A 14,589-nucleotide genomic window follows, 5' to 3' on the forward strand; every position below is an offset into this window, starting at 1 on the left:
ACTCCCACCTCAAATGTAGCAAACACAGGGGAGTGGTCACTGGTCACAATATCATCTGTACAGCCTGGAGGGAGGGAGGGAGGGATTTAGAGTTTGAACAAATCTTTATGGCAAACTAAGTGAATTTGACATTGCTACATGGAGGCACACCTTGCCTTATCAGAAAAACAAAACATCTGTCTGGTCACACGCAGAACAAAAAAGAAACAAAACGTAAACCTCAATGGATCACATCTACAAATAACAGTTGTTCCTCTACCAGAGCACACAGCTCCCCTAGAGCCTCCTTTCTCTGAACAGCTCTTACTAATGACTACATTTCACTGTGCTACTCCATGTCTGGAACTCTCTCCCTCAACCACTCAGAGACTCACCCTCACTCTCCACTTTTAAATCCCACCTCAGAACCTACCTGTTCTCCCACGCATACAACCTCCCCTACCCCTAACCATCTCCCCTAACCCTAACCATCTCCCCTAACCCTGCCACCTCTCCCCCCCTGGACATGCATACAACCTCCCCTACCCCTAACCATCTCCCCTAACCCCGCCACCCCCCTCCCCCTCCCTGGACATTGCTGTGTTAATTGTTCCCTGTTCGTTAACTCTGTGTTCCATGTGCTCATGTTATCTGTTGCTTGTTGTTTCTGTGTTTTCAGTTTTTCACATATTGTCAGCGTCTTTGAGCCCCATAAAAGCGCTATATATAAATACAATGAATTATTATTATGATGATTATGATGTCTGGGCCTGCTACTGCAGTACTGTGTGACAGGCCTCACCATATGAGTTACAGACGATGTGAGTCTCAGGGTAAGACTTCCACAGGATCCGGTCACACCATGAGGGGACGTTAGTCCTCATCTAAGACAGAGAGAGAGAGAGAGAGAGATGACAAGATTGAGAGTAGAAGAGAGGTGGTATTGTGTGTGTGTGTGTGTGTGTGTGTGTGTGTGTGTGTGTGTGTGTGGTGTGTTTGTACATACCCCTGTGGCTTTCTGTTTCTGCCACACGTACGTGTCCCTGGAGCCGCGCTCGTAGCGATAGGTGGGTGGGTACGAGATCTCCTCCTCCGCTGGATGGATGGATGGACAGACACAGACAGACACACACACACACACACACACACACACACACACACAGACACAGACACAGACACAGACAGAGACACACACACAGACACAGACACAAACAGAGACACACACACAGACACAGACAGACACACACACAGACAGAGAGAGACAGACAGACACACACACACTCACACACACACACACACACACACACACACACACACCCACACACACACACACACACAAACAAACACCATCAAATAAATGGAAGAATGCTGTGAACTTTGCGATGCAATAAACATAACAGTAAACATTTCAAGGCAAATTAAACAATATATTTAAGAATGATAGAGGAAATATCTTTGATTGCCAAAGACATTGTTGTTAGAAAACGTAACTCAAAGGTGTGAAGGTGATGTTACACAAGGGTGTTACTGACCAAAACGTAAGAACACCTTGTTCTTCTCTCTCTCCAGGTTGAGCTGATCCACCTTCAGCAGAGGGTCAAACTCCTTCCTGTTGATGTAGTTCAGGATCTCCTGAGAAAGAGAGAGAGAGGGGGAGGGGGAGGGAGGAAGATGAGAGACACCAGACCCAACAATGCAGACGAGCTGAAGGTCGCTATCAAAGCAAACACCTCAGCAGGGCCACAGGCTGGTTGCCTCCATGCCACGCCACATTGATGCAGTAATTTGTGCAAAAGGAGCCCCGACCAAATATCGAGTGCATAAATGAACATACTTTTCAGAAGGTCGACATTTCTGTATTATAAATCCCCTTTTTTGATTGGTCTTATGTCATATTCTAATATTTTGAGATACTGGATTTGAGATTTTTATGACCTGTAAGCCGTAATCATCAACATTCAAACAAAAAAGGCTTGGAATATATCACTTTATGTGTAATGAATCTAGAATATATGAACATTTCACTTTTTGAATTAAATTACAGAAAAGAATGAACTTTTCCACGATATTCATTTTTTTTAGATGCACCTGTATATATACAATAATACAGTAACCTTGACAGATTAATATAATACAGTAATCTTGATGTCCACGTTCACATCCAGTGTGTATGTGTGTGTGTGTGTGTGTGTGTGTGTGTGTGTGTGTGTGTGTGTGTGTACCTGTATGTCCATGTCCAGTCTGTAGTTGAGGTCTCCCAGCCAGAAGAGGTGTGTGAAACGTAAGGAGATGTCGAAGGAGCTGAGCTGTTTGTCTCCCAGAGACAGGAGCCGCAGGATGTCCAGATAGTTCTGGTTCCTCCTACAGGGAAGTGTTCATTTCGTTAACTAAATCTATGTTAACTAAATCTATGTTAACTAAATCTATGTTAACTAAATCTATGTTAACTAAATCCATGTTAACTAAATCTATGTTAACTAAATCTACGTTAACTAAATATATGTTAACTAAATCTATGTTAACTAAATCTATGTTAACTAAATCTTATGTTAACTAAATCTATGTTAACTAAATCTATGTTAACTAAATCTATGCGTCAACGACCTTCGTTCCCTGATGAAGATAAGACCTTGACGAGGCGAAAAAACGGATGTTCGAAAATAAAAACGGCCTAAATCTATTTAAATTTTCGTTAAGGAGACAAGACTTTTTGTAACAAAACAAAAAAAAAAGTCAAATAAATAACCTGTCAAAAAATACAGGAATCCTATTTAGAAGCAATTATTATCGCGTGTCGCGTGACTGCTCCTCCTCAGAAGAGGGTGTACGCGATTCAAGAACACCTTTCTGCTGTAACACACTCTGCACTTTGTATTCGAGTGCAGTGTGTGCCGACATAGTCTCATTACAAACCAAACGTTTTTGCCGTTTTTATTTATTTCTTTTAAGCTCATTTTCCAGCGCTGCTTGTGGAAAGTGTTCGAGCAGGTTCGCGGAAAGGACAGGGCTTTGGTGCACCTTTCACCAGCCGCGGTCACTCGTTCATCATTTGAAATTGGCGGCGCCATTGTGATTTTGAATCCCATGGTCCCGTACACCGGTTACATTTGGGGACGGTTTAACGCCATCACAAATGGAGTCCCTGCGACGAATTTTCGTCGATGACTAAAGCTAGACTAAAACTAAGAGAGGGATAAAAAAAGGACTAAATGTGACTGAAGCTAATGTGCATTTTTGTCTAAAGACAAAGACTAAATCTAAAATAGCTGCCGAAATGAACACTGCTACAAGGAGAGGCAGGGAGGGCCAGGTCAAAGGCTCATCAGAAAAAAACAAGACTTGGTTTGCCTGTGTGTGTGTGAGTGTGTGTGTGAGTGTGTGTGTGAGTGAGTGTGTGAGTGAGTGTGTGAGTGTGCGTACCTGGCGATCTTCTCATTGCCTGACGTCAAGTGGCAGTTCACAAAGCCGAAAGACGTTCCGTTAAACATAAAAGACACGCCCACTGCCCCTTTATTACCTAGAAACAAGAAACAACAACATGAGAATAATCAGAATAACAGAGACAATGGGCCGGTTTCACAGACAAGGCTTAAGCCTAGTCCTAGACTAAAAAACATCTTCAATGGAGATTTTACATTGAAAGTGTGATTTAGTCCAGGACTAGGCTTAAGCCTTGTCTCTGAAACCGGCCCTAAGAGTCTGTGCACCTACAGTCTCCTCTGGTCTTAACCATTATACAACAGATGTTTGTGTGTGTGTGTGTGTGTGTGTGTGTGCCGTGTGTGTGTGTGTGCGCCGTGTGTATATAAAAACATACTGTATCTGTGTGGTTTTACCCAGTGTGTTGGCGATTCCTGTTTTAACGCTGGACACTCCGACGTGGCTGATGCGGTTCTCATGTTCCGCCTTCACCAACACGGCGATCTTAATGTTCCACAGAGTCTGCACCACAATCTAGAACCCGAGAGAACAAGAGAACAAGGTAGAAAACAACATTCTTCCCTCTCCTTCTCTCATTCCTCTCTCTCATCCCTCCCTCCCCCCCCCCCCCCCCCCCCTCTTGTCTCGTTTCTCTCCCCGTCTCACCGGTTTGTATTCCATATCGGTCTGTTCGTTGACCGCACCTCGGAGTGTCTCGACCCACTCGCGGTCGCAGACCGAGTTCTCCTGCGTTCCGAAGACATACAAGTCATGAGGGATGGTCACAGTCATCTCATCAAGGGTCTTCCCCAAACCTCGACACAATACCCAGGAGCCCACTGCCTTGGGGGCCGGTACAGAGCCTAGGGGAGGAAACAATACAGACACGTGGCTGCTGAGGACTAGGTGGATGCGTGTTGGATGGAGATAACAGGGGTGTGTGTGTGTGTGTGTGTGTGTGTGTCTAACCCATGTTCCATGTGCCTATGAAGACGGAGATCATGTCTGGCTCGTCCTGGTTGGAATGCTTGTTCTTCATCAACTGGAGCAGCTGGCAGAAGGCCTCTCGCTTCTGGAACAACATAAGACAACACATTTAGAAACATGTGTGTGTGCATATAAGATAACCTTTGGAGGTTTAGTCAGTATGCAAAACATCTCATTCGTTACGTACATTTAAAAAAATATATATACAGCAGGGGAAATAAGTATTGAACATATCAACATTTTGTCCAGTAAATGTTTTTCCAATGAGCCTATTCAATTCATTCAATTTTCACCAGACTTTGGTATTAACTCAAACAATCCAGCCCCCCAAAAAATCGAAACATTAAAGTCCATATGTAAATAAAGTTATGTGGAATAAAGTGGAATGAAACAGGAAAAAAGTATTGAACACACTAACTGAAATTAATTCAATACTTAGTGGAGAAGCCTTTGTTTGTATTGACAGCTTCAAGCTCATGTGGTTGATAGACATTACTGACTCCAAACTCAATGTGTGTGTGCTTGTGTGCGTTTGTACCTTGGCACTTGCGAAGATAAAGTCTTTCCTCTGACTCTTGTCCTTCTCCTTCTCAAACACGATCCCTAGTTTATTTTGTACACGCTGAGACTTAATCAGCTGACGGACTGAGAGAGAGAGAGAGAGAGAGAGACAGAGAGAGAGAGAGAGAGAGAGACAGAGAGAGAGAGAGAGAGAAAGACAGAGAGAGAGAGACAGAGAGAGAGAGACAGAGAGAGAGAGAGAGAGAAAGACAGAGAGAGAGAGAGACAGAGAGAGAGAGAGAGAAAGACAGATGGAGAGAGAGACAGATAGAGAGACACAGAGAGAGAGAGAGAGTGTGAGAGAGAGAGAGACAGAGAGAGAGAGAGAGAGAGAGAGATCAGTGGGACTCATTCATCAATTCAATGCATGACTGTTCTCTTAAGTCGTACATACAGTGCCATCAGTAAGTATTCACCCCCCTGGACTTTTTCCACATGTTGTTGTGTTACAGTCTGGCTTTAAAATAGATTTAATTGAAATTGTTTCGGCAGTGATCTCCACAAAACACCCCATATTTTTGTCAAACCGGGAAAAAAAAGAAGGGAAAAAAAAGATATATCCGTATTTTAATCATCGCCCTGCCACTTGTGTCCCTTGTGAGAGACTTTTCTCCCTTCAGACAACATAGTGCAAACAAAGAGGGCGGCCTTGAGCTCTGAACATGTATACAGGCCAGTTTGTCTCAGCAACTGGCTGAAAGAGAAGAAGCAGAAGAGGCAGCAGGCTTAGAGGTTCCTGAGACCAGTGGGTTTGTTGTTACTGTGAAGGGGACTGGTTTTTTCGTTACCATTTTAGATGGCACTTGTGACTTGATGTTAAACTGTTTGTCTGTTTATTATTTTGACCAAAGATATTTGGGTGGGTAGGGGAGGGTGGGGGGTTAGTGTAACATTAGGTCAGGTACATTGTGTGATCTGTTGGTCTGTGTAGCTAAAATAAACAGGATTTTGCTGCTTTAAACTTATGTATATGTCTATTCATTGATTCACTCGTATGCCAAATCCATTTGAATTGAAAACTGTTGCTTCTTGTCTCAAATATTGATATACGATTAAAATGTGATTAATTAATCAATTCATTTAATTAAATTGCTTTAATCGCGTACCACCTCTAATATATCTCTAATATATATGTATATATATATAATTATATATTATATTATATATTTAAAAAAATATATAATATAATTTTTTAAAAATCTAAAAAAAGAAAGAAATGTTTTAAATATACTAGTAATATACCGGTATACAGTATATTAGTCTGTGATGTGTGTGTGTTCTAGTCTGTGGTGTGTGTGTGTGTGTGTGTGTGTGTGTGTGTGTGTGTGTGTGTGTGTGTGTGTGTGTGTGTTCTAGTCTGTGATGTGTGTGTGTGTTCTAGTCTGTGATGTATGTGTGTGTGTGTGTGTGTGTGTGTGTGTGTGTGTGATGTGCGTGTGTGTGTGTGTCCTCACTCTTGTCGTGTGTGAAGTTGTTCCAGTCCTCCTGGCTGTCCTTCATCTTCTTCATCACCACCAGTCTTCCTCCCTCCACGTCCACAGACAGCGTGTGCTTCTGACTCTTACCTATCTTAGTCAGGTCAGCCAAGTACACATCCAACTTCACCTGGGAGAGAGAGGGGTCACACACACACACACACACACACACACACAAACACACACACACGCACACACACAGAGACAGACACAGACACAGACACAGACACAGACACAGACACACAGAGAGACACAGACATACAGACAGACAGAGACACAGAGACACACAGACACAGAGACACAGAGACACACAGACACACACACACACACACACACACACACACACACACACACACACACACAGTCAGCCTTGTAGTATTCACTACAGTTCATAATGCTCAATAAACTATAGCAGGGAAAGTGTTAAACAGCACTTGTAATACTGCTGTTTCACCAGCAGGGGGCCTCAATGGCAGGACAGCTTAGGTTTCCAAGGCTCTCTCACTCTATTGCATTACAAACTGTATCTACATTTTTATTTTATTTTTTATGTTTTGTATCCTTTTTGACAATAGCACAATTGTTGCAATGGGATGCACTCATTTGGTTTGGGTAGGCATGGGAATTGATAAGATGTTATGAAAAACGATGCCGTTATCGATTGTGCTTATCGATCCGATTCTTTATCGATTCCCTTATTGATCCCTGATACATTTTCTGTGTGGAAAAAAAACTTTTGCCACAGGCTGGTTGCCTCCATGCCACGCCACATTGATGCAGTCATTCGTGCCAAAGGAGCCCAGACCAAGTATTGAGTGCATAAATGAACATACTTTTCAGAAGGTCAACATTTCTGTATTATAATTCCTTTTTTTTATCGGTATTAGGTAATATTCTAATATTTTGAGATTCTGGATTTTAGATTTTCATGACCTGTAAGCCGTAATCATCAACATTCAAACAAAAAAGGCTTGAAATATTTCACTTTATGTGTAACGAATCTAGAATACATGAAAGTTTCACTTTTTGAATTAAATTACGGAAAATAATGAACTTTTCCACGATATTCTAATTGTTTTAGATGCACCTGTACATGCACGAGTCCTTGACCTCTCTTGAGACAGAGAAACGTCAACACAGTGGTAGCACTATCTGGCACAGTGGTAGCACTATCTGGCATGGAGCATCAATGGGCGCGTTATTATTCAGTGGCAGCGAGGTGCAGGTTGTCTACCATTTAGAATCCACGACGTTACTTTATCAGCTTTCAGCTTTACGAAATTTGCGAACAGATACGTCTATGCATAGAGTTAAACAGATATGTCTATACATAGAGTTAAACAGATACGTCTATGCATAGAGTTAAACAGATACGTCTATGCATAGAGTTAAACAGATACGTCTATGCATAGAGTTAAACAGATACGTCTATGCATAGAGTTCTTGCAACGTGCAACTGTCAGAAAAACATGCTGGCATCGATAAAAAGGAATCGATAACCTTGGAGGCGTATAATTCAGAAGGATCGAACAATTTGTTACCGGTTAGGGTCAATTACCACCCCTACTCATGAGGGTACGTAACTCTGGATACATACCCATAACTCATAACTCTGTATACATACCCATAACTCATAACTCTGTATACATACCCATAACTCATAACTCTGTATACATACCCATAACTCATAACTCTGTATACATACCCATCTCACCCATCACAAATGGGAGTCTCTCTCTCTCTCTCTTTCAGAGGGCTGAGACAGAGATAGTGATGATGTTTTTTGTTATTATGATGTATGTATGTATGTATGTATGTATACAATGTTTACAATTGTCTGTATGTGCATAATGTTGACAATTGTTCAAATATGATTTTTGTGTCGGACCCCAGGAAGACTAGCTAATGTCATGGCATTAGCTAAATGGGGATCCTAATAGACCAAAAAATGGCACACGATATACATGGCAAACGTTTTATTCAGGTCTGTCAGTTTCGTTACTTCCCAGACAAAAGCTTAGCAAGAGCATCAGAGTGTGGCTTTGCTCTGCACCAATAAAAACTCAGGATGTGTGCGTGTGTGTGTGTGTGTGTGTGTGTGACTGTGTACCTCAAATGCCTGGATGGGAATGGCTTTGCTATGGCGGGTGGAGAGAGGAAGAGGAGAGGGAGAGGACAAACTCATATCCTGAAGAGCCTTCAGAGCCTTGAGAGAAATAGAGAGGGGGGGGGAGAGAGGGAGAGTTTTTTGAGAGGGAGAGAAAGAGAGTGAGAAATAGCATTAGAGATAAACCACTTGCACAACTACTAGTGTTTGGTGAAACCCCAGCCCCTCGCATGAGTTGTTTTAGCTCCAGGCCCCAGACAGAGAGGCCACTCTCTCGCTCTCTCTCCCCCAGCTCAGAGGACTCTTGCTGGGCTGAGGCCACTCCACTGCCCTACCACCTCATGGTAGATTATCCATCACAGGGAGGGGGGGTTAACTAAACACGTGCATGAATGAACAGCTGTGTGTGCACAGGCGCGTGTGTCTGTGTGGAGACTGTATGAGGCACGTACCTTCTTCTCTATAGAGGACAGGAGGTCTTTGAGGATGGCCAGCTTGGTGACCAGATTCTCCAACTCCTGGTCTCCTCCCTGGTTCACAGACTGGAGGAGACAACAGACAGTTACAGCAAACGCACACAAACACGCACACAAACGCACACGCACACGCATACGCATACGGACGCACACGCACACGCGCACACACACACACACACACACACACACACACATGTGATGTCTGCTCAACGTTCAGTGTGTGTGTGTGTGTGTGTGTGTGTGTTGTAATAACAGCGTGACTCTCTCTAGTCCAGCTGTCTCCAGGAACTATTTTGTTTCTCTTTTAGAGACAAAAGAGCTCTTTTCTCATGACCCACTGTGCACTCGGGAGTAGTGTGTGTGTGTGTGTGTGTGTGTGTGTGTGTGTGTGTGTGTGTGTGTGTGTGTGTGTGTGTGTGCGTGTACAGGAGACAGCTGTCGGGGTGAAATGTACAGTACGACTCCGGGAAACACAGGAAACGGAGACATGCCGCGCCTCGGTTTCCTCCCAGACACAGACGCACGCCGAACACACGCTGTGCCCAACCCAAGAGGCTGCTGGGACACCACTGTGGTCTCTTAACTAACGCTGTGTCGTGTCATTCCCAGACAACTCGATGGGTTGAAAAGGCTAGTAGGCGCACACGCATGCACTCTCGCACGCACGCTCGCGCACACACACACACACACCTGCTGGATCATTTTGGACACCATGAAGGCGCTCTGCTGGTCAAATACTTTAGACAGGATCTCCAGTCCGGACAGAACCTTATCCACCTCCCTGCAGAGAGAGAGAGAGAGACAGAGAGAGAGAGACAAATCAAATCACATTTTATTTGTATAGCGCATTTCTTACAAGATGCAACTCAATGCGCTTCACATACTGACAGAGCTGCAAGCAGGCAAAAGTAAAGAGAGAGAGAGAGACAGAGAGAGAGAGAGAGAGAGAGAGAGAGAGAGAGAGAGAGAGAGAGACAGAGAGAGAGAGAGCGAGAGACAGAGAAAGAGAGAGAGACAGAGTGAGAGAGAGAGAGAGACAGAGTGAGAGAGGGAGGGAGACAGAGTGAGAGAGGGAGGGAGAGAGAGAGAGAGAGGGAGGGAGAGAGAGAGAGAGACAGAGAGAGACAGAGAGAGAGAGGGGACTTACAAAAACGTGTGTGTGTATACATATACAGTATACAGTGCCTATGGAAAGTCATCCTACCCTTCACTTTTTCCACAATACCCCATAATGACAAAAGTGCAAAGTTTTTTTTTCAACATTTCAAACTGTTGAAGTATAGAGCTAAAATAAGACAACATGCTCCCTCATTTCAACACTAATGGAGGGCACTGTATATGAGAGAGAGAGAGAGAGAGAGAGAGAGAGAGAGAGAGGGAGAGAGAGAGAGAGAGAGAGAGAGAGAGAGAGAGAGAGAGAGAGAGTGTGTGTGTGTGTCTCACCCATTGAGGTGTTTACAGGAGGACACTAGTGTTTTGTTGAGGTGAGGCAGAGAGCTGGCTCCTTGTTTCACAGCCTCCAGGTCCAGAGCGTAGCTTCCCTTTAGATACTCGTGGGAAATGGTGCTCAGCCCGTTAGCCGCCGGGATGCTAACGATAGAGGAGAGGGAAAACATCAGGTAACACTTTATCCAAAGGTCAACTTAGAAACATAATACCGCTGCTTCCCATTCTACAGTAAAAAAAAAAAAAAAAAGACAAATGCTACAAAAACACAAATGATTTTCATTTGATCAAACGGATCTCTGCTAGGCCAACATGGGACTGACCCACAGAAAGCCTGACCTCCGACCCAGACCGGTTTGGGAGAACTGGCCTTTAAAGTAGATCAGCTTCACTGAGACAGGGAAGCTTCTCTCACTGTGATGTTCCAGTTCACCAGTCACACACTTCCTCTAGTCTAGAGCAGACTGCTGACTCATTCAGTAAACCCGACACCGCAACATAACAAACATATACACACACACACACACACACACACACACACACACACACAACAAACTCACAATATACACAGACACCGCAAAAAAACGGCATCCTCTCTGAGTTTTGAGGCTTTCAACAGGATGAGGTCTTCCTATCTCAGTAAGGGAGAGAGAAGGAGAGAGAAAGAGAGAGCATGCAGTTGTAATGGACCTATCGCTAATACACGCCCCAAAATAGAAATTGTCCAATCATATCACAGCAAAAGTCACGACAGGCAGAAAACTCGGACAACTCGCTAATACAACTCGCTGATATCTGATGGTGAAAAGCTTCTAGACAAAAATATTCTTGTCATCTTTAAAAAAAAACATGTCTATTACTTGCTGTGGTAAATCAGAAATCAGAAATTTGCCAACTACCGCCATTGTAAGTCATTGAATGTCATTCAGTCACGGTCGGTCAGTCAGTCAGTCACCAGGTCCATTGTGTGTGTGTGTCTTACTTGTCTGTGTCAGGGTGGTAGGTGTGTCAGGCTGGTAGGTGTGTCAGGCTGGTAGGTGTGTCAGGCTGGTAGGTGTGTCAGGCTGGTAGGTGTGTCAGGCTGGTAGGTGTGTCAGGCTGGTAGGTGTGTCAGGTGTGTCAGGCTGGTAGGTGTGTCAGGGTGGTAGGTGTGTCAGGCTGGTAGGTGTGTCAGGGTGGTAGGTGTGTCAGGCTGGTAGGTGTGTCAGGCTGGTAGGTGTGTCAGGTATGTCAGGCTGGTAGGTGTGTCAGGCTGGTAGGTGTGTCAGGGCTGGTAGGTGTGTCAGGGCTGGTAGGTGTGTCAGGCTGGTAGGTGTGTCAGGCTGGTAGGTGTGTCAGGCTGGTAGGTGTGTCAGGGTGGTAGGTGTGTCAGGCTGGTAGGTGTGTCAGGCTGGTAGGTGTGTCAGGCTGGTAGGTGTGTCAGGCTGGTAGGTGTGGAGGTGTGTGTGTGTGTCTTACTTGTCTGTGTCAGGGCTGGTAGGTGTGTCAGGGCTGGTAGGTGTGGAGGTGGAGGCGGAGCGAGGGGGGAGCGGTGGCTTCTCATCCTCCCCATCTATCAAAGAGACAAGCAGGTTAACAACTGACCAATCGCGAGAGTTACAAGTGTGTGTGTGTGTGTGTATGCTCGCGCATGTGTATGTATGTGTGTACATGTGTGTGACATCCAATGACCTAAAACGCAATTTAGGTTCCACTGTCTTAATAAAATACGATCTTGGTCTTATTTTGCACTACGGATAAACCTATTCATATACATGTATATACAATACTTATATATACTTTCCACTGCCCACTTCCACCAAGCCTTATATCGTAATGTAAACATAGTTAATCTGTTGCTAATAATAGACTGTATTTGTAAACAGTATTCGTATTTATATCGTGTAATTCAGTTAGGGTGTATTTTTAGCATTAGCTGCTCTGCTCGCGGAGTATGTGCCAATAAAGGACTTGGAACTTGACTTTAGGAGTGTGTGTGTGTGTGTGTGTGTGTGTGTGTGTGTGTGTGTGTGTGTGTGTGTGTGTGTACATGCATGTGTGTGTGTGTAAGTGTGCGTGTACTTGTATGTGTGTGTGTAAGTGTGTGTGTGTACATGCATGTGTATGTGTGTAAGTGTGTGTGTACATGCATGTGTGTGTAAGTGTGTGTAAGTGTGTGTGTACATGCATGTGTGTGTGTGTGTGTAAGTGTGTGTGTACATGCATGTGTGTGTGTGTAAGTGTACATGCATGTGTGTGTGTGGGTGTAAGTGTGTGTGTACATGCATGTGTGTGTGTGTGTGTAAGTGTGTAAGTGTGTGTGTACATGCATGTGTGTGTGTGTGTGTGTGTGTGTGTGTGTGTGTGTACATGCATGTGTGTGTGTGTGTGTGTGTAAGTGTGTGTGTACATGCATGTGTGTGTGTGTGTGTAAGTGTGTGTGTACGTGTATGTGTGTGTGTGTGTGTGTGTGCGTGTGTGTGTGTGTACATGCATGTGTGTGTGTGTGTGTGTGTGTGTGTAAGTGTGTGTGTACATGCATGTGTGTGTGCATCTACCTGAGTAGTCCCTCTCCTCTGCGACGGCCTCCTCTCTGTCTACGGTGTAGAGCAGGGTGGTCACCAGCCCCTGGCTGGGCTGCAGGTACAGCAGGACCAGCTCTGGGAGGGTCTTAAAACGCTTGGGCTGGACCCCCTGAGATGTCTGAGAGAGAGGGGGGGGGTGGAAAGAGAGAGAGAGGCAGGGTAGAGGAGAGACAGAAAGAGAAAAGGAGAGGGTGAGGCTTAAAGGGAGTGAGATGGGTTGTGGTGGCACAATATTGGAGAGAGAGAGTGAGAGTGTGTTTGTGTGTGTGTGTGTGTGTGTGTGTGTGTGTGTGTGTGTGTGTGTGTGTGTGTGTGGGGCGGGACCTCACCAGCTGTTGGGTACAGAGCACAGAGAGGCTGATACTGTGTGTGTGTGTGTGTGTGTGTGTGTGTGTGTGTGTGTGTGTGTGTGATTGAGCTTCGAGCCAAAACAACACCAGATCCTGCCAGCTGCCACTGAAACACACACCTATAGCCACTAGTAACACAACCAGCTGATCATGTATACAGACAGACAAGACACTCACACACTCAAACAATGTCTTACAAGCCCTTCCTGGTGAATAATAATAATAATAATAATAATAATAATAATAATAATACATTAGACTTATATTGCACTTTTCTAGACACTCAAAGACACTTTACAAACTTAAAAGATTGAGTAGTAATAATTTAAAAATAAATTAAAAACAACAACTAATTGAGGTAGTGCTGGGTGGGAACACATGGGAAGGGGAGGGGGAGAGGGTGAACTGGTGAAGGCGAGCTTGAAGAGGTGGGTTTTGCGGGCCTGTTTAAATGTTGGGAGGGTGTTGGCCTGTCTGGTGTGGTTGGGGCCTTTGACGGTTGAAACATCATGCATTTATCCTACAATATTAAACTTGTACATGTTGAACTTTGAGCATCCTTCCTACATGTTACAAGTAGATACCTCCCACAATGAGTTATTCACGTACAGTATGTGAGTAAGTTCTAGAACAAAGCCTGTACCTGGACAGCCAGGAACCCCTCATCATCAGGTAGGATCCTATAGGTGTGGACATGCTTCTGGAACCTAGAGGGAGAAAGAGGAAAAAGGAGAGTGAGAGAGATGGAGGGAAAAGGGGGATGGAGAGAGAGAGAGAGACAGTTAGTCATTTCATAGGTACCACAGGAATTGTATACAGGATTCCCACACCTTCTGAAACATCAAATTCAAGCACTTTTCAAGGACTTTCAAGACTCAATTCCCTCAAATTCAAGGAGCCAACACGGCATAGTTTGAGACAGATCTAGATGAGAATGTATATAATAGGAACTATCCGCTCACAGACAACAATTAAAAAGAGAGGCTTGAATGTAGAGGCTTGAACACTAGATGGTCTCTTGCCTTCTCTACCACAGCACAGCAAAACAATATATTGTGAAATATGTGTAAAGTTACTGTGTTAAGTTAAGCAATACATAATCTACTATAATTATGTTTTAAAAATAAAATATATACAGTATATATATATTTTAAAAATTGAGAGAGAGAGAGAGAGAGAGAGAGAGAGAGAGAGAGAGAGAGAGAGAGAGAGAGAGAGAGAGAG

The 14,589-nt window shown here is 44.1% G+C and overlaps 1 protein-coding gene across 1 annotated transcript in view; it reads right to left on the reverse strand.

Annotated features, from left to right (window-relative positions):
• Positions 1-14,589, reverse strand: part of inppl1a (inositol polyphosphate phosphatase-like 1a) — a gene marked incomplete at its 5' end in the record, with an annotated part of 31,752 nt that overhangs the window by 8,018 nt on the left and 9,145 nt on the right. The window contains 18 exons of the mRNA XM_080542911.1: positions 1-64; positions 782-863; positions 986-1,074; positions 1,512-1,611; positions 2,202-2,340; positions 3,400-3,496; positions 3,816-3,933; positions 4,066-4,262; positions 4,369-4,471; positions 4,925-5,031; positions 6,402-6,552; positions 8,533-8,628; positions 8,982-9,071; positions 9,696-9,786; positions 10,449-10,595; positions 11,910-12,003; positions 12,989-13,133; positions 14,009-14,072. The exon at positions 1-64 is cut by the window's left edge and continues 26 nt beyond it. Coding sequence (XP_080399037.1) covers positions 1-64; positions 782-863; positions 986-1,074; positions 1,512-1,611; positions 2,202-2,340; positions 3,400-3,496; positions 3,816-3,933; positions 4,066-4,262; positions 4,369-4,471; positions 4,925-5,031; positions 6,402-6,552; positions 8,533-8,628; positions 8,982-9,071; positions 9,696-9,786; positions 10,449-10,595; positions 11,910-12,003; positions 12,989-13,133; positions 14,009-14,072 — 1,974 coding nt within the window. The remainder of the gene's footprint in view (positions 65-781; positions 864-985; positions 1,075-1,511; positions 1,612-2,201; positions 2,341-3,399; positions 3,497-3,815; positions 3,934-4,065; positions 4,263-4,368; positions 4,472-4,924; positions 5,032-6,401; positions 6,553-8,532; positions 8,629-8,981; positions 9,072-9,695; positions 9,787-10,448; positions 10,596-11,909; positions 12,004-12,988; positions 13,134-14,008; positions 14,073-14,589) is intronic.

The sequence above is a fragment of the Nansenia antarctica genome (assembly GCF_963989245.1).
Source record: "Nansenia antarctica genome assembly, chromosome: 12".
NCBI lineage: Eukaryota > Metazoa > Chordata > Actinopteri > Argentiniformes > Microstomatidae > Nansenia > Nansenia antarctica.